Here is a 17,097-nt window from a genome sequence, read left to right on the forward strand (position 1 = left end):
TGAGACTACATCACGGGGTGGGCGGGGAACGCGCTCTCTCGCTGAGACTACGTCACGGGGTGGGCGGGGAACGCGCTCTCTCTCGCTGAGACTACATCACGGGGTGGGCGGGGAACGCGCTCTCTCGCTGAGACTACATCACGGGGTGGGCGGGGAACGCTCGCTCTCGCTGAGACTACATCACGGGGTGGGCGGGGAACGCTCGCTCTCGCTGAGACTACATCACGGGGTGGGCGGGCAACGCGCTCTCTCACTGAGACTACGTCACGGGGTGGGCGGGGAACGCGCTCTCTCGCTGAGACTACATCACGGGGTGGGCGGGGAACGCGCTCTCTCTCGCTGAGACTACATCACGGGGTGGGCGGGCAACGCGCTCTCTCGCTGAGACTACATCACGGGGTGGGCGGGGAACGCGCTCTCTTGCTGAGACTACATCACGGGGTGGGCGGGGAACGCGCTCTCTCGCTGAGACTACATCACGGGGTGGGCGGGGAACGCGCTCTCTCGCTGAGACTACGTCACGGGGTGGGCGGGGAACGCGCTCTCTTGCTGAGACTACATCACGGGGTGGGCGGGGAACGCGCTCTCTCGCTGAGACTACATCACGGGGTGGGCGGGCAACGCGCTCTCTCGCTGAGACTACATCACGGGGTGGGCGGGGAACGCGCTCTCTCGCTGAGACTACATCACGGGGTGGGCGGGGAACGCGCTCTCTCGCTGAGACTACATCACGGGGTGGGCGGGGAACGCGCTCTCTTGCTGAGACTACATCACGGGGTGGGCGGGGAACGCGCTCTCTCACTGAGACTACATCACGGGGTGGGCGGGGAGCGCTCGCTCGCACTGAGACTACATCACGGGGTGGGCGGGGAACGCGCTCTCTCACTGAGACTACATCACGGGGTGGGCGGGGAGCGCTCGCTCGCACTGAGACTACATCACGGGGTGGGCGGGGAACGCGCTCTCTCACTGAGACTACGTCACGGGTTGGGCGGGGGAGGCAGATCGCTCTTCGCAAGGGTGGGGGTGAATCTCAAACTAAGCCGTCTGCATTTCCGGGTTTGTCTTGGGGTCCAAGATATGGGTGATATTTGATAACTATTATGTTATGGGTGTTGCACAACCCTTATTTTCAAATATACACTTAGTGTAGACTACGAAACAGGAAAAATAGCATGATATGGGATCTTTAACGAGCATGTTTTGAACTGCATGGATTCAATTATCAGTTTTCTCTGAATGTGTGAAAATGTCTTCGCAATCGCAACATGAAAATCCAGCATCTTTCAGTCTTTAACTTAAACAAAAACATCGACACTTAAAGCTTAAAACGAGCAAAGTTATAGTTAAGTGGAGATAATGTCGCGCCGCTGGTCATCTCTCTTGCATCAGCAGTAGGCCGGCGTTGGTCATCTCTCTTGCATCAGCAGTAGGCCGGCGTTGGTCATCTCTCTTGCATCAGCAGTAGGCCGGCATTGGTCATCTCTCTTGCATCAGCAGTAGGCCGGCATTGGTCATCTCTCTTGCATCAGCAGTAGGCTGGCATTGGTCATCTCTCTTGCATCAGCAGTAGGCTGGCGTTGGTCATCTCTCTTGCATCAGCAGTAGGCTGGCGTTGGTCATCTCTCTTGCATCAGCAGTAGGCCGGCATTGGTCATCTCTCTTGCATCAGCAGTAGGCTGGCGTTGGTCATCTCTCTTGCATCAGCAGTAGGCCGGCGTTGGCGTTGGTCATCTCTCTTGCATCAGCAGTAGGCCGGCGTTGGCGTTGGTCATCTCTCTTGCATCAGCAGTAGGCCGGCGTTGGCGTTGGTCATCTCTCTTGCATCAGCAGTAGGCCGTCCTTGCAGCAGGCTTTCTTCTCGTGCCGCACACAACTGTCTCTGCGGGAAAAGCGGGCGCCGCACTTGGCGCAGCTGAACGGCTTGGCACCGGTGTGCACGCTCTGGTGACTTACGAGCCGCCACTTCACCGTGAACGTCTTCCCGCACTGGTCGCACCGGAAGCCGCCGCCGCAGCTCAGCCTCTTGGCGTGGCCCGCGTCGCCGTCGTCTCGCGCTCGGGACAGGCCGGGCATGAGCGAAAACGCCGGGAGCTGCGCGTAGAAGTGCTGGAGCGAGTCCAGGTGCAGGTCGGCCGCGTCCAGATGAGCGAAGTCTTCCGTCTTCTCGCAGCCGTACGCGCTCGGCCTGTGCGCGTGCTCGGCGCCGCTCTCGTCGTACGGGCGGGCGGCGGCGGGCAGCGGGGGCGGAGGCCAGAGAGACCGGCGCGGGTCGGTCAGCTCCTCGATCGGCTCGCACTTCACCACCGGCTCCGGGTCATTTTCTGAACACAACAAACACATCGAGATCAGAGGCGGTCGGGACTAAATTGACGGTTTGTTCCGCACCGGCGAAGTCGCATTTAAACGTCACGATTACGGCGAGAAAAACATCACAACTTTGCGATTGTTCACGGCCATTACTGAGGCTGGGACCAAACTACAGTGAAATATTGAATTTTCTTTCATTCCCGTGACTGTTCCTCAAGTTTGTGTCCGACTTTACAGAAATGTTACTTTCTGAAAGACAAAATAAAGTTAAATATGTCATAATCAAACAGAAAGACATTATTAACATTTAAAACTGATTATTCTACACAAAATGTTTAATTTGGCGTCTAAAATTGTCCAGATTGACCTGAATAATTACGATTGTAGATAACCAAATAATCTTGACCGCTGCACCACCAGAAGGACAGAACGCTGCTCCCCCCGTGTCCCTCACCTTTGGTCCACACTTGTTGGGAGCAGCTCTCGGTCTGCTCCGGTCTCTCCTCCCCGGGGCTCACAGCCGCCTCCTCCCGGCCTCTGAGCTCCTCCACGGCGGCTCGCAGATCCAGTATGTGCCGGTCGCGCTGCTCGATCTCCCGCTGCTTCTCCCGTATCTCTCGGTCTCTGTCCCGGAGCTCCAGCCTCAGCTCCACGGCTCCGTCCTCCACCAGCGCGGTCACTTCAGCCACCACCGCCTTCAGCAGAGCCTCCATGACGGCCGTGAGCTGCGAGCCGAACGACGCCGGGAAAGACATGCTGCTCTCGGACTAAACGAGCCGTGGCCAGGTCCCTCTTCCTGGTGAATAAAGGTGGACGAAATAAAATACAAAGTAACTAAACCTCCAAATATGGGAAAAATCAATGGAGCTTCTTTGACCCACAAGTCTGCGGTTTTTGTTTTCTTCCGGAAAGAGACTTCTTCATGAACAGACGAGAGTCAAGTTTTGTGATGGCGCCACCGTGTGGCACAGACATGTAGCGCCACCGTGTGGCACAGACATGTAACGGAAAAGTGTAGCCTGCAGATCCTTTTAATCCACTATAGGTTCTCTTCGCTATAGCTTCTTGTCTTGACTATAGGTTATTTTCTATAGTTCCTGTTGCAGTAAAAGTGCAGATCTTCAATTCTTGTTCAGTTCATTTTCTGTGGGAATCAGTCAAGTTTTGCTGAACCTAATCAAATATAAAGCTGAATTAAACAGAGAGTTCCTGGTGTAATTGTCGCTGCAGCAGGTTCAGACACGGCCCGTGTAAATATGTCACTGGAGGAGACGTGTTCTTGTCTCACAGCTAAAGGCTAACGTACGTTAGCTTAAATATAAAACATGTCTAATAAAGCTTTAATCTTTTTTTTTTTTTTTTAAGTTCATATAAGGTATTTAATCAGGTCCGTTCAGTTTGTGGTGTTATTTTAACATGATTTATTACATTTATTGTATGTTAGCATTAGCTTAGCGTGAAAAGCACTTGCTTTTATAAACACGTCTTCAGGTAGTGTCGCCAACTACCTCAACCACAAATGAGGGACACTTTCTTCAGGCGCGCGCGCCAACAGCTGACCAACAATAATGGAACTAGCAAGGTTTCATTAGCCATACCATAAACCTACTAATTTCAGTGTATCTTTGGCAAACCACTACTGTACTTGCTTGGATGTATTGTTCATGGGAATAGTGAAGACAATTATTACAATTTTCTCTCAAATGTCATGTTAGCATTAGATTATAACCATATGCCGCAGACACTGAAAAGCTTTAGGCCTAAACCATTGTCAAACTAATTTATCCCAGTTCTGAGCAGTACATGAGGCCATATCATATTGAGGGGGAAAAAGACAGACATTTATGTAAGTTATACATTAAAGGTGGTATGGACGATTTTTCGGCGATTTGAGAACGCAGGCGGAAGTGCGCATGCGCACTCCCCCGTGCGGAACGATACAACACACACGTGCGTTTGTTTATTAGCGCAACGGAGCGCATCACATCGCTCGTCTCCCGTAGATTTCTGTCCACTTCTGCGTCAGCTCGAACTGATAGATCCATGCGCTTAGGCACGCGGAAACGTGGGGACGAGCCTGACGCGGCTGCAGGTGAACGGTAGGTGTGTTTTATGATTGATACGTGGCAGGACAAATGATTTCTCCACGCCACGAGGAAATATGATAAAAAATTTGCTGAAAAAAATCGTCCATACCACCTTTAACATTTTATTATAACTCTGACATTTAAGCTTTTAAAAAACATTTTAGTCTTCAGTTTTTCTCTCCTACATAAAATTGTGTTGGTGATGCTCTCCTGGCCTGTTTCTGTTGTTTCTTACACTGTATTGTCTTCTTGACTGTGTTGTCCTCAGTTGTCTGTGTCTCTGTCTGTTTCATGGACCTCCTCTGACCCTGCAGTAAATGACAGAAGCAAATCATTCTTAGTTTGAGAAATACTGCCCCAAACCTATGAGGTTATGTGTGGGGCATAAATAAGAATTTTAAATTAACAAAGTCAAAATCGTTCGCCTCGGTTTAAACACGCTTTACCTTCTGTTTCCCTCTCTGGATATGAATAATACTTGATCTTGAGCTGGCGGTGGCATCAGAGAGCGAGGACAGGACAGGGATTTTAATTCAATCTGACCTCGGATCAGCGCAGCAGCCGCTGTTCGACTGCTGCGCGCTGATTGGCTGAGACGCACGTCTGTCACGGTAATTCCAGGAAGTGGAGCTTCAGAGGCGCGTGGTAAATGTCTGTGTAGCGCGTTTGCAGCGTTGGCCGGCGAGGCTGTGATTGAAACACGGGACTGGAGCTGTCCCGGACGGGACAAATCAAAGTCGCCCATAATTCGGGACGGGCAATCCGGGACGGTTGGCAACCCTAACTCCAGGTGAAGCGTTTAACGTGATTATTACTCTTTGTGTTTATTTATTATTGATGTATTTCATTTTAAGGAATGATCGGAGCAGGAAGTGGAGCTCTGCAGTTTTAAGGCAACCGGAACTCGCCGCTCGGTGTCGTGAAAAGGACCTTTTCATTTGGCCAAAAGTGTTGTTATTATGGAAGGAAAATGCTCCTGAAACGCTGGCAGAAGGTGCTCTTTGGTAAACACGCTCCTAAAAGGTTTTAAATCATAACTTGTGATAAAATAATGACTTTTGGCTCCTGTTGTGACTGTTAGAGCCGCGGCAACGCCTAATTTACTATTCAATGACATAATTGTTGTATTTTGATCGTTATAATTGTTACCTGGACAATAAAGAAGAATGAAGCAAGAGTCCTGTGTGACTGCTCATCGCCATGGAGATCCACAAAAACCTTTCAATAAACGACTCAAATTGTACAATTGTTACATTTTTTATTACCAAAATAATATAAAAGCTGTTTACAGTTTCATCTACACTTTAAATGTCAATGTTTGATGTGGATTGGCCCAGACGTGACGTTCCTCACAAACCAGCGCTTCCATTTCATCTTTATTAAACACAATCGTCCATCATTCTGCTAAAATGTGACTTTTTACATCTGTCTGTTTTGCCTAAGTGTCCTCTGGCTGGACTGACCGTGACGTCTGAGTGAAAACAACCCAATGACCAGCGCGGTCGCCGGTGGCAACAGTCCAGTCCAATGATCCCTGGAGCTGAAACCCCCGACGAGGGCGTTGTTTACTTGCAGCACGAGTCTAGTTTCTGGTGGCGCACGAGGCTGTCGCTGCGGGTGAAGCGCTTGCCACACTTCAGACAGATGTACGGCCGGGCGCCCGTGTGGACGCTCTGGTGCGTGAGGAGCCGCTTCTTCCCCGTGAACGTCTTCCCGCACTGGTCGCACCGGAATCCGCTGAACTGTTGGGTGATGGAGTGGAAGAGCGCTCGGCTCACGCTCCCCGGCGAGTCGAACGCCAGATCCGCATGTGGGAGCTGAGAGAAGTCCTCCGTTTCCGGAGAACTGTACGCATGAAAACTGCCGTCGATGCTGCTCTTGTCGTGTGAGCAGCCAGGCACAGGAGCAGGAGAAGGAGGAGCAGGAGGAGGGGCAGCAGCAGGAGGAGCAGCAGCAGCAGGAGCAGTATGATCAGCAGGAGAGGACAGAGGAGCTGGCAGGAGAGACGGTGGAGGACGAAGAAAATCCGTCTCCCATTTCATTAAGCACTCCGCATCTTCTTCTTCTTCTTCTTCTTCTTCTTCTGAAAAACAAGTATATTCATGTTAAACTATAAATTCAAATGCCTGTGTTGTTTAAATGTGAAGATTTGCTTGTTGATGAATGATATCACCATCTATTCGGTTCAATTTTTGTGCTCGATTTGATTACATGATTATAAATTAACTCTTAACGACCGACTTGAGGGAATTGCAATTCAACAAAGACAACCGAGACCTCAGAAGGACTTCTTCATATCTAATTCCAAGCTCGATTTATTAAAGTTTTGAATAAGAAGTTGTCGGGATATTTTGGGTTTTGAGTCAAACTAGATCTAACTCAAAAGCCAAATCCTGTTTTTGTTTCTAATATGTCGACATTTAAACCTGGCGCTGGCTTTTTTTACGGATTTATATGTCCCAATTATGTGCAATTTTGTCCGTTTTCAAACATAAAAAGCCTTATTTCTTTCTGAAAACATGACATTTTAATTGTTATGGTAGTTTTACTTCTGTTAAGTTGCAACTTGTGAAGGAAGTTTAAAAAATAAGAGGGAATACCAACTTTTTTACAGCACAAAAATTAGAGAAGCTGCAACAAATAATTGTGAAAACCTTTATTAGTCAGTCATGATCATATTTTGATCATGATTCTCTGGACTATATAGACTCTAAAACACATTAAAATACCTTTAATATGAAAATACAGCAGCAGATCTTAAACAATAACGCACTTTAATCCTGAATATTGTATATCCAGAAGCCTTCACAGTCACAATAATGTGCATAATATATTGACAAATGCTCCGTGTGTAATAGAAATAACCCGTTGCACTAGTGAGTGTTAAATCCCCGTCATGTGCCCCGTGTCCCTCACCTTTGGTCCACACTTGTTGGGAGCAGCTCTCGGTCTGCTCCGGTCTCTCCTCCCCGGGGCTCACAGCCGCCTCCTCCCGGCCTCTGAGCTCCTCCACGGCGGCTCGCAGATCCAGTATGTGCCGGTCGCGCTGCTCGATCTCCCGCTGCTTCTCCCGTATCTCCCGGTCTCTGTCCCGGAGCTCCAGCCTCAGCTCCACGACACGATCCTCCACCACCGCAGTCACTTCAGCCACCACCGCCTTCAGCAGAGCCTCCATGACGGCCGTGAGCTGCGAGCCGAACGACGCCGGGAAAGACATGCTGCTCTCGGACTAAACGAGCCGTGGCCAGGTCCCTCTTCCTGGTGAATAAAGGTGGACGAAATAAAATACAAAGTAACTAAACCTCCAAATATGGGAAAAATCAATGGAGCTTCTTTGACCCACAAGTCTGCGGTTTTTGTTTTCTTCCGGAAAGAGACTTCTTCATGAACAGACGAGAGTCAAGTTTTGTGATGGCGCCACCGTGTGGCACAGACATGTAGCGCCACCGTGTGGCACAGACATGTAGCGCCACCGTGTGGCACAGACATGTAGCTCCACAGATGACAGGCCCATGAAGTGAATCATTAAACATTTGACAGTTTTGAAGAGCCACCACCTTTATGTGTGTTTAACATCAAAATGTTTGTTATTTAAATTATGACTTTCTTTGGTGACTTGGCCCTCAGGCTTCCGGCTAAATTGGCCCAATAAAAAAATGTCTGTAAATGTAGATTTTTTACGTTACATTATTTACATTTTGCAACAAGATGGGACTCAATTGTTACAACTGTAATATTTAGGTTTAAAATGACCAAAATAACTGTCTGAAAAACTGTCAAAACAACCTAATGGTACACTGGGTAAGGGCGTGAGGGCACATGGTCGGTGGTACACGTGTGGTGGCACATGGTTGGTGGCACATGGTCGGTGGCACACGTGCGGTGGCACACGTGAGGTGGCACAAGTGTGGTGGCACACGTGTGGTGGCACATGGTCGGTGGCACACGCGTGGTGGCACACGCGTGGTGGCACACGCGTGGTGGCACATGGTCGGTGGCACACGCGTGGTGGCACACGCGTGGTGGCACACGTGTGGTGGCACACGTGTGGTGGCACACGCGTGGTGGCACATGGTCGGTGGCACACGCGTGGTGGCACACGCGTGGTGGCACACGCGTGGTGGCACACGCGTGGTGGCACACGCGTGGTGGCACATGGTCGGTGGCACACGCGTGGTGGCACACGTGTGGTGGCACACGTGTGGTGGCACACGCGTGGTGGCACACGCGTGGTGGCACATGGTCGGTGGCACACGCGTGGTGGCACACGCGTGGTGGCACACGTGTGGTGGCACATGCGTGGTGGCACACGTGTGGTGGCACACGCGTGGTGGCACACGCGTGGTGGCACACGTGTGGTGGCACATGGTCGGTGGTCTAGATTTCCTGTTCAGATGTGACTGTGATATATCTAAATTACCAGAACATAGACATATTTTTTTATGTGGTGGCAAATGCGCTTTATGTCGTCATATAATTAAGCTTTCCTTTCCTTTTTAAAGCAGTGTTACGAGTCAGCTCTGCAGAAAGCAGTCTGTGTGTGACTGTCGTGGACCCGCAGAGGTCAAAGTGATCCACAGTGAAGAGAAGTGAGGTGAGTGTGTGAAGCAGTAATTCTGAGCTGTCCCGGAGGCTGTGGGGGGCGTGGATACTTGATCTCCCAAGGCGGCCGCGCCAGAAAAAGTTTGAGAAGCTCTGCTCTAGATGGCGCTGTTTCTGTCTTGATTGTTTTTAATACTAAACAAAGATGGCAGAGAAACACTGGAGAGCCAAAAGCTGCTTCATGAACTTCTATCTTCAAAATATCAAACAAGAAATGATCTGGGTGAATGGGAAGAGCGACAGTGAAAAAGAAGAGAGCGGTAGCAAAGAAGAGGAGAGTGCAATGGTCAGAAGAAAAAGAAAAGAGGGCAAAGCCAACCCCATGATTCAAATGACAAAAAAAGTCAAGAAAAAAACTGTTGCGTCCAGTAACAGAGGGAAACATCACAGTCTCCTATAAGACAACACAATCAACAAAACCAAAAGGACCTGACGACATGGAAGCGACGGCAACATATCAACCGGACACTTTTTAACCACGCCTCTAATTACCCAGAAGGCCTATATATACACAGGCCAATCCCAGCATCTCCACACCACACCAACACCACAATTCCCCCCTAAATGGTTGACTCTACTCTCTCGACCCCGCCCTCCCACCCCATCTCTCATCTTCACCTTAACACATCACCATCTACGGAGGCGGGGTTCTGAATCGGTTGGGCTGATTACCCGAGACAGAGCCCCCATCCTGAGTCTCTACCCAGCCAACTCTCATCGCCCCGTCAACGCTCCGTCATCACTCCGTCAACGCTCCGTCATCACTCCGTCAACGCTCCGTCGTCACTCCGTCAACGCTCCGTCGTCGCTCCGTCAACGCTCCGTCGTCGCTCCGTCAACGCTCCGTCGTCGCTCCGTCAACGCTCCGTCGTCGCTCCGTCAACGCTCCGTCGTCGCTCCGTCAACGCTCCGTCGTCGCTCCGTCAACGCTCCGTCGTCGCTCCGTCAACGCTCCGTCGTCGCTCCGTCAACGCTCCGTCATCACTCCGTCAACGCTCCGTCGTCGCTCCGTCAACGCTCCGTCGTCGCTCCGTCGTCGCTCCGTCGTCGCTCCGTCGTCACTATTGTAAATAAACATTCTTTCGTTTTCCATTGCTGTGGCCTGGTCCTTGCTTGTGAAGACATGGGAAATGCGTTGTCTGGAATGGTCTGGAAGGGCCATTTGCTGTGGCCTTCACTGAGAAAGCTGATTGTCCCAAATGAGTGATAAAATGGTCTGATAGAGTCGTGAAGAGAAGGTTTGCACCACTATAACCCACAATATCCTTCATCAAACAGCAAAATCCAAGCCATTTAGAAGTTTGGACTCCAGGCTCAGGTTTGCTAATAGTCTGACATCTTCAAAACTCAGAAGATGTTTGGCCAAGATGTTACAGTGATGGACAATCTTTAAGGCTGGTTTATACACTGCCTCTAAAGGGTGTAACCGTGGTGTGGCCCGCCCCCCACAGCTGATGCAATAGTGGGACAAGATAAGGCCGAGCATAAATGTGCTGCTGCTTCAGAGGAGAAGTTAACCAAGCTGAATTAACGCAGTTCAACCAGGCGTTGCGACACCTTGTCCGCACGTTTTCTGCGCTGTTCTCCGTGCGTTTTGAACGCGCCAATGTCCGCGCTGGAACTTTGAAAGTGGGGAACGAACCCGCCTGCAACAGGCTTTGCAGCGTCGGGCGTCGGACGGCCTCTCCTTACAATGTCTAACTTTTAATGAAAAGTTTGTCTTGAGAAAGGCGTTATAATTATATCCTCGACCAGATGGATATATTGTCCTCCTTCCGCCGTTGTGGGTTGAAAATATAGCTTAGTAGTACACGGATTAATTTGTTTATCAATTCACTTTCCTCGTTCTGAGGTTTCGCAGAGCCCCGCCCATAGGACCCGCCTCTCAATATTGGTGATCCAATCAAAAGACGTGCACGTGATGCACCTGCTGCTCCTGTGTAACAGCTGCAGACGTACAAGAGCCAACTCTGAAGCTGATTGGTTGATACATCATTTTCATCCTTTTCATTTCCATTCACTTTAAGCTACAAGCACCCTCACTGTTGAGTCTGAAGGTCAGAGGGCAGATTTTAGATCCCTGGCAACACATGATGGCTGAATATGATTGGATAAAAGATCTAACATAAAGACCAAAAATAAATATTTGTTGGAAAATAAATATATTTTTAAATTGTATTCTGATTATGTTTAGGCTAGCAGAGAAGGCCTGGTATTTACTATTTCAATGTCCAATAATATCACTATGTTGTACTACAATAGTACAATAGATGGCGCCAAAGCCTAACCTTACTTTACATACGTACTGTAGTTTTGTTTGAACTGCAGTTGTCAAAATAAGTACAGTAGGCTGCAGATTGTAATTTTCATAGGTCAAAGGTCAAAAGAAGGAAGAAATGACAATTGCCGGCTCGAATTACACTTAATTACGAGTACAGGTTTAAATATCCTGGGTGTCCTGACTGCAACGTTGTGCCGCAGTGTCCTGTACAGGTCTTACTGGCAGATGACAAAGGGTCGAGTCAAACGGGGGAAACTGAGAATCCTTGGGTAAAATCTGTGCCTACGACTTGAAAAGAGCTAGTCAAAACGCACAAACTAAAGAAAGGTGTCACAATCTTGAGGGGGTTACACACCGCTGCGTCCAAAGCGTCCAGTTTACATACTAAGTCTACTTTTTTGCGGCTCGATTCCTGCGTTTTCGTACGCTCTCGGCGCTTTGAGCGCGCGTATGAGGCGTCTAAAGCGGCCGGCGTGACATGTTCAGCTTTGTTCAACTTTCTGCAGCAGATGCGCCGCAGCAGCCAATCAGAGATGACGTGCTACGCACGACCCGGAAAAAGACCCAAAACAAACCCCGCAAGATCCTTAAGACCAAATCAAATCAAATCAATTTATTTTTGTAAGGCCCAAAATCACAACAACAGTTGCCTCTGAGGGCCACAGGGAGAAATGAATCAACAATGTCTGTGGTGGCGATGAAGTCAGACAATGTCTGTGGTGGCGAGGGACGATGTCCCAGGGTCCTCTGTCCTTAGACTCTCCTTCTTGGCCAGGAAAAACTACAAAAAAACCCTCTTTGGGAAAAAAGCGTAGAAACCTGGAGGAGTTCCAGTGAAGGAGAGATCCGACTCTCACAGACGGACAGACGGACACGAGGGAGACTGGAGCTGGACCCACTCTTCAGGCAGATGAGGGACCGTCTGAGGCGAACTGGACCCACTCTTCAGGCAGATGAGGGACCGACTGAGGCGAGCTGGACCCACTCTTCAGGCAGATGAGGGACCGACTGAGGCGAGCTGGACTCACTCTTCAGGCAGATGAGGGACCGTCTGAGGCGAACTGGACCCACTCTTCAGGCAGATGAGGGACCGACTGAGGCGAGCTGGACCCACTCTTCAGGCAGATGAGGGACCGACTGAGGCGAGCTGGACCCACTCTTCAGGCAGATGAGGGACCGTCTGAGGCGAACTGGACCCACTCTTCAGGCAGATGAGGGACCGACTGAGGCGAGCTGGACCCACTCTTCAGGCAGATGAGGGACCGACTGAGGCGAGCTGGACCCACTCTTCAGGCAGATGAGGGACCGTCTGAGGCGAACTGGACCCACTCTTCAGGCAGATGAGGGACCGACTGAGGCGAGCTGGACCCACTCTTCAGGCAGATGAGGGACCGACTGAGGCGAGCTGGACCCACTCTTCAGGCAGATGAGGGACCGTCTGAGGCGAACTGGACCCACTCTTCAGGCAGATGAGGGACCGACTGAGGCGAGCTGGACCCACTCTTCAGGCAGATGAGGGACCGACTGAGGCGAGCTGGACTCACTCTTCAGGCAGATGAGGGACCGTCGGAGGCGAGCTGGACCCACTCTTCAGGCAGATGAGGGACCGTCGGGGGCGAGCTGGACCCACTCTTCAGGCAGATGAGGGACTGTCGGAGGCGAGCTGGACCCACTCTTCAGGCAGATGAGGGACCGTCGGGGGCGAGCTGGACCCACTCCTCAGGCAGATGAGGGACCGTCCACACAGGGCAGGGACCACTTCACCAGGGGAGGGGCATCTGGGTCCACAGGTCCTCAGGAGTGAGAGAAAGAAAAGAAGGCGGTGAACAGTTTGCAAGTGGAATCAAAAAATAAATATTGTTTGATAGAATAAGTAGTCAGAAGAAGAAGAGGATAGTGCTCAGAAAACTCTGTTAAAAACTCTGAGTAGGGACCAGGGGGTCGGTAGATAACTATGAACAAAACTCCTTTTTGGTTTTTCATATTTGGACATGTGATTGACAGCATAAGGCTTTCAAATGAGTGAAATGCATTGTTAGTTTTAGGGCTCATGAGTAGGCTTGAGTGTGAGATCACTGCCACACCACCACCTCGGCCTGTGCTCCTGGCAGTCTGAAAGTTAACATGGGTGGGTGGGGTGGACTCATTTAGTCTGACGTAGTCGTCTTGTTGAAGCCACGTTTCAGTTAGAGCTAGAAGATCTATGTTATAGTCACTAATTAATTCATTAACTAAGAGCGATTTGGAGGAAATTGCTCTAATGTTTAGCAGTCCACATTTTATGTGTTTATTCATTTGTGTATTTGTGTCATTTGTGATTGTTATTTTCCTTAAGTTATTTGGTCTGACGCCTGAAATATTTTTTCTGAGATGTGACTTTTTGGCATTATTTGTACGAGGGACACGAGGGACACGAGGGACACGAGGGACACACACAGTCTCTATCTGTCTTGAATATGAACACTTCACATGTAACAGAACGGGCGAGAGTTCAGCGACAGAGGAGCGTCTTGAACTGCTGCTCTGCACCTGGGGCTCATCCCTAGATGGTCACTTAACACGACTAAGACTATCGGTCAAATTCCGAACTAATAGGGATGTACCCTCCGAAGTCGGATGAATGCCATCCCTGCGTATGAGCCCGGGCTTTCCCCAAAACACACTCCAGTTATCAATAAAGACAACGTTGTTTTGAGGGCACCAAAGACACAGCTCTTGGAGCAAATAATGATATTGTCTAAACTCTGTTCACCTCTGAAGTATATGCGGGTCCCAGACTGGCCCCGGGGCCCATCGCCTCAGCTTTTGGACTTTGTAAAGTTAATAAAACAAAGCCATGGTCCAACAATAAACTCCATTTACACCACGAGAAAAGCAACACAGCACAACTCGGACGCACGTCTGCTCCTGAGTGTATTTTACGGACGTGAGTCCGGCGCGTCGAGTATGTACAGGCGTCTAACTTCTGCGTCGGGCGCGGTAGATTTAGGCTGGTTGGTTCATGACCGGGGTTTTATTTTTATCCCACAACCCCCTGCCATTTTGTCTCGACTTCTCCTTAACCAACGCTCTTGCCTCAGCTCTTATTGTACGGCACAGGTCCTGTGGCTCTCCTCCCTCCTCTGTGCCGCCTGGTGGCCAGTTCAATACCCCCAAACCAATGTGGTGATTGGGACCCAAATCAGCACCATTGAAGTCTGAAGCAACACCAACTTCCTGCGGTTGATTAGTCTCTACATAACTCAAGGCAAGCGTGATCAGACTCCCGCCGAGACTCATTTCTGGCATAATAAAGACCACCCTGACCTTTTGACCCATTCTAGAGGCATCTGCAAACCCTTTCAAGCACCCTGGGGATCATCTGTGCCTTGTAACTGACACACACTATTCAGAATACTTTGCTGCTTCCTTTTCCAACCGACAACCCTCAACATGCACTTCCCCCATGACCCTGTAGGGCGCAGCTGGGCGTGGCACTGCGGGTCTTACAGTCAGCTCTCCGATCCGATACTGATCAACAAGGGACCAGGGCCGGTTCTAGCTCACTGAACTTTGGCGGGCTGACAGAAACATTAGGTGGGAAATTATAAAAGTCAATAACGGTCTTGCACGCTCTCTTTATTTAACACAGAAAGTAATTATGTCACTATATTTGGCACATCTGTTATATCTTATATCAAACGGCACAACAATAAGAACAAGAACAGAACAATCGGTATCAAAAACAAATTCATTGTGTAATTATTATTTATTTTTTGTTAAACGTAGATTGGACATTGTGTTTGGGTTCTACTCGTTTAGAGAGTGGACTTTAATTGATAATAGATTGTGTGTTGTGAATTTAAACTTAGATATATCTTAAATAGATTTTGAACTGGACAGATGCCAAACTAATGCCACAAAATAAACTAATTACACAAATGTTGGCCGTTTTTAATACCATGAAAGTTTTACAAATTAGACCCAAACTGTCATGAAATAATGACGTTAAACAGTTTATGTGGATAAGATATTACATAACGTGATACAGAACGATCAGGAGCTGTGATGTAACCTGAGGTGCGTGTTTCAGGTGCGACGTCAGCGAAACCCCATAAACCTTTGTGAAACCTAGACAAATGAAGAGATTAAGACAGGAACTATAAACCGGGACTATAAACACACACTGGTAGCTCTGTGTTTTAACTATAGACCATTCCCTGTCACGTCAATCTTTTTTTTACTGCGTGGCAAAAAGCTCTCAATAACTAAGTTTCCATCACCTTATTTTTAATACACATTTTGAAGTATGGCATAAGTAACGGGTGGAAATGCTAAATATCACATTTAGAACTCGATATTTGCACAAAGTGGTTCAACTTCTTATAAATGTCTATATCATGTTTTCATAAGTGCAACATTCCCAGTTACCAGTTCACAAGAAGGATTGACCAACTGGAGTTGTGTTCCAGGGTATTTTTTCCAGTGGGAGGTAGGAACCTGGAATGTACCAGGAAATCTCGAGCTTTGTCTTTGGACTCAGCTCCTTCTTCACCACAACAGTCGATGCAGCGACTGCATCACTGCAGCCGCTGCACCGATCCAACTGTCGATCTCACGCTCCATCCTTCACTCACTCGTGAACAAGACCCAGAGATACTTGAACTCCTCCACTTGGGGCAAGGACTCCCTACATTTTCATTTATTCATTGAGCTTCCTCTTTTGAGAGGACAAGCAGCGTTTTTCCGGGTCGAGAACCATGGCCTTGGATTTGGAGATGCTGATTCTCATCCCAGCCGCTTCACACTCGGCTCAAATCGTCCCAGTGCTTGTTGCAGGTCCGGGTTTGATGGAGCCATCAGGACAACATAACCTGCAAACAGCTGACTGACTGCACCAGAACATACTTCCCCCACCATACTCCCGGAGCCCCCCCACAGGACCCCACAAGGGACTAATAATGCCTTCCCCGGATCCACAAAGCACCTGTGGACTGGATGGGCACTAAGCGTACCAGTACCCTGGAATGGACCTTCCCGGGGCGGCTGAGGAGTGTGATCCCTCTGAAGTTGGAACACACCCTTCACTCCACCTTATTTCAATTTTCTTTTTATTGTTTATTTAAATTGTGCACATTTTTCGGGCATCACTGCGACTAAGGAAAGTGGGCACATGGATCAACACACGAGCAAAGCACCCTCAAGGCCCTTGGTAAACCACTTGCACAAGTATCCGTCAAATGTGGCATGTATCAAGGAGGTGCCCTGTCCCCACTGCTATTCTGCAGAGGTCTGAACCCCCTCAGGGCAAATAATCAACAAGACTCCTTATGGACACCGACTCAGGAACGGTGCCGTGATCGGTCACCTCCTCTACACGGATGACATCACGCTGTACGCTGAGCCACACCAGGATCTGCAGCGCTCACATCGGGATGTCATTCGGCCTTGAGAGGTGTAGTCGAGACAGAAGTGCAGAAGTGTGACGTCCGCAGCTTTGAGAAGAACATGCAAAGTTCAAACAAATGAAGAGATTTAGACAGGAAACCGGCCTGAGAATAGGCTCACAATGAGAGCGTCCAGTCCCAGCTCAAGGTGGAAAAATTGACTGAAAAACTCATACATATTAATTTAAGTGAGCTGGACATAATATTGTTCTGCTCATGTTCTGCCAAACTAATGTGAACACATCTTGAAAAAACATATTTAGGTTTAGGTAATAGATTCTTCTTTGATAGTAATGGTTGTGAAGTAAACAGAAGAGAGATCAGTCCGTGTGCTTATGGTGACACACATAGTAAGGTGACTATTCATGTTCAGTAATAATGTCCTGACAGA

General features: G+C 49.1%; 2 protein-coding genes across 4 annotated transcripts; both read right to left on the bottom strand.

Moving 5' to 3' along the window:
- Positions 1–1,615: 1,615 nt before the first annotated feature.
- On the bottom strand, positions 1,616–3,198 carry LOC140355972 (uncharacterized). Its single transcript, XM_072440644.1, has 2 exons — positions 2,765–3,198; positions 1,616–2,324 (listed from the first exon to the last, which is right to left on the bottom strand). Exons 1-2 carry the CDS (start codon positions 3,063–3,065, stop codon positions 1,813–1,815), a joined length of 813 nt encoding a protein of 270 aa, XP_072296745.1. The 5' UTR covers positions 3,066–3,198; the 3' UTR covers positions 1,616–1,812.
- A 2,491-nt stretch (positions 3,199–5,689) lies between these two features.
- LOC140355971 (uncharacterized) lies at positions 5,690–7,749 on the bottom strand. Of its 3 annotated transcripts, none has more exons than XM_072440643.1 (2): positions 7,314–7,749; positions 5,690–6,474 (listed from the first exon to the last, which is right to left on the bottom strand). In XM_072440643.1, exons 1-2 carry the CDS (start codon positions 7,612–7,614, stop codon positions 5,963–5,965), a joined length of 813 nt encoding a protein of 270 aa, XP_072296744.1. In that variant the 5' UTR covers positions 7,615–7,749; the 3' UTR covers positions 5,690–5,962. The 3 variants fall into 3 exon arrangements, with proteins under 3 accessions (XP_072296744.1, XP_072296743.1, XP_072296742.1); XM_072440642.1 differs by having other exon boundaries at positions 5,690–6,477; XM_072440641.1 differs by having other exon boundaries at positions 5,690–6,480.
- Positions 7,750–17,097: the final 9,348 nt, after the last annotated feature.

This window comes from Eucyclogobius newberryi, unplaced genomic scaffold (assembly GCF_026437365.1).
Source record: "Eucyclogobius newberryi isolate DKJ021-1_F unplaced genomic scaffold, fEucNew1.0.hap1 SCAF_12, whole genome shotgun sequence".
Taxonomy (NCBI): Eukaryota; Metazoa; Chordata; class Actinopteri; order Gobiiformes; family Gobiidae; genus Eucyclogobius; species Eucyclogobius newberryi.

Excerpts from the sequence above, each read along its gene's own strand:
- LOC140355972 (XM_072440644.1), bottom strand. The coding sequence starts at position 3,065 with ATGTCTTTCCCGGCGTCGTTCGGCTCGCAGCTCACGGCCGTCATGGAG. Across the intron at positions 2,325-2,764 it reads CCAACAAGTGTGGACCAAAG|AAAATGACCCGGAGCCGGTG; the intron begins GTGAGGGACACG and ends TGTTGTGTTCAG.
- LOC140355971 (XM_072440641.1), bottom strand. The coding sequence starts at position 7,614 with ATGTCTTTCCCGGCGTCGTTCGGCTCGCAGCTCACGGCCGTCATGGAG. Across the intron at positions 6,481-7,313 it reads CCAACAAGTGTGGACCAAAG|AAGAAGAAGAAGAAGAAGAA; the intron begins GTGAGGGACACG and ends CTTGTTTTTCAG.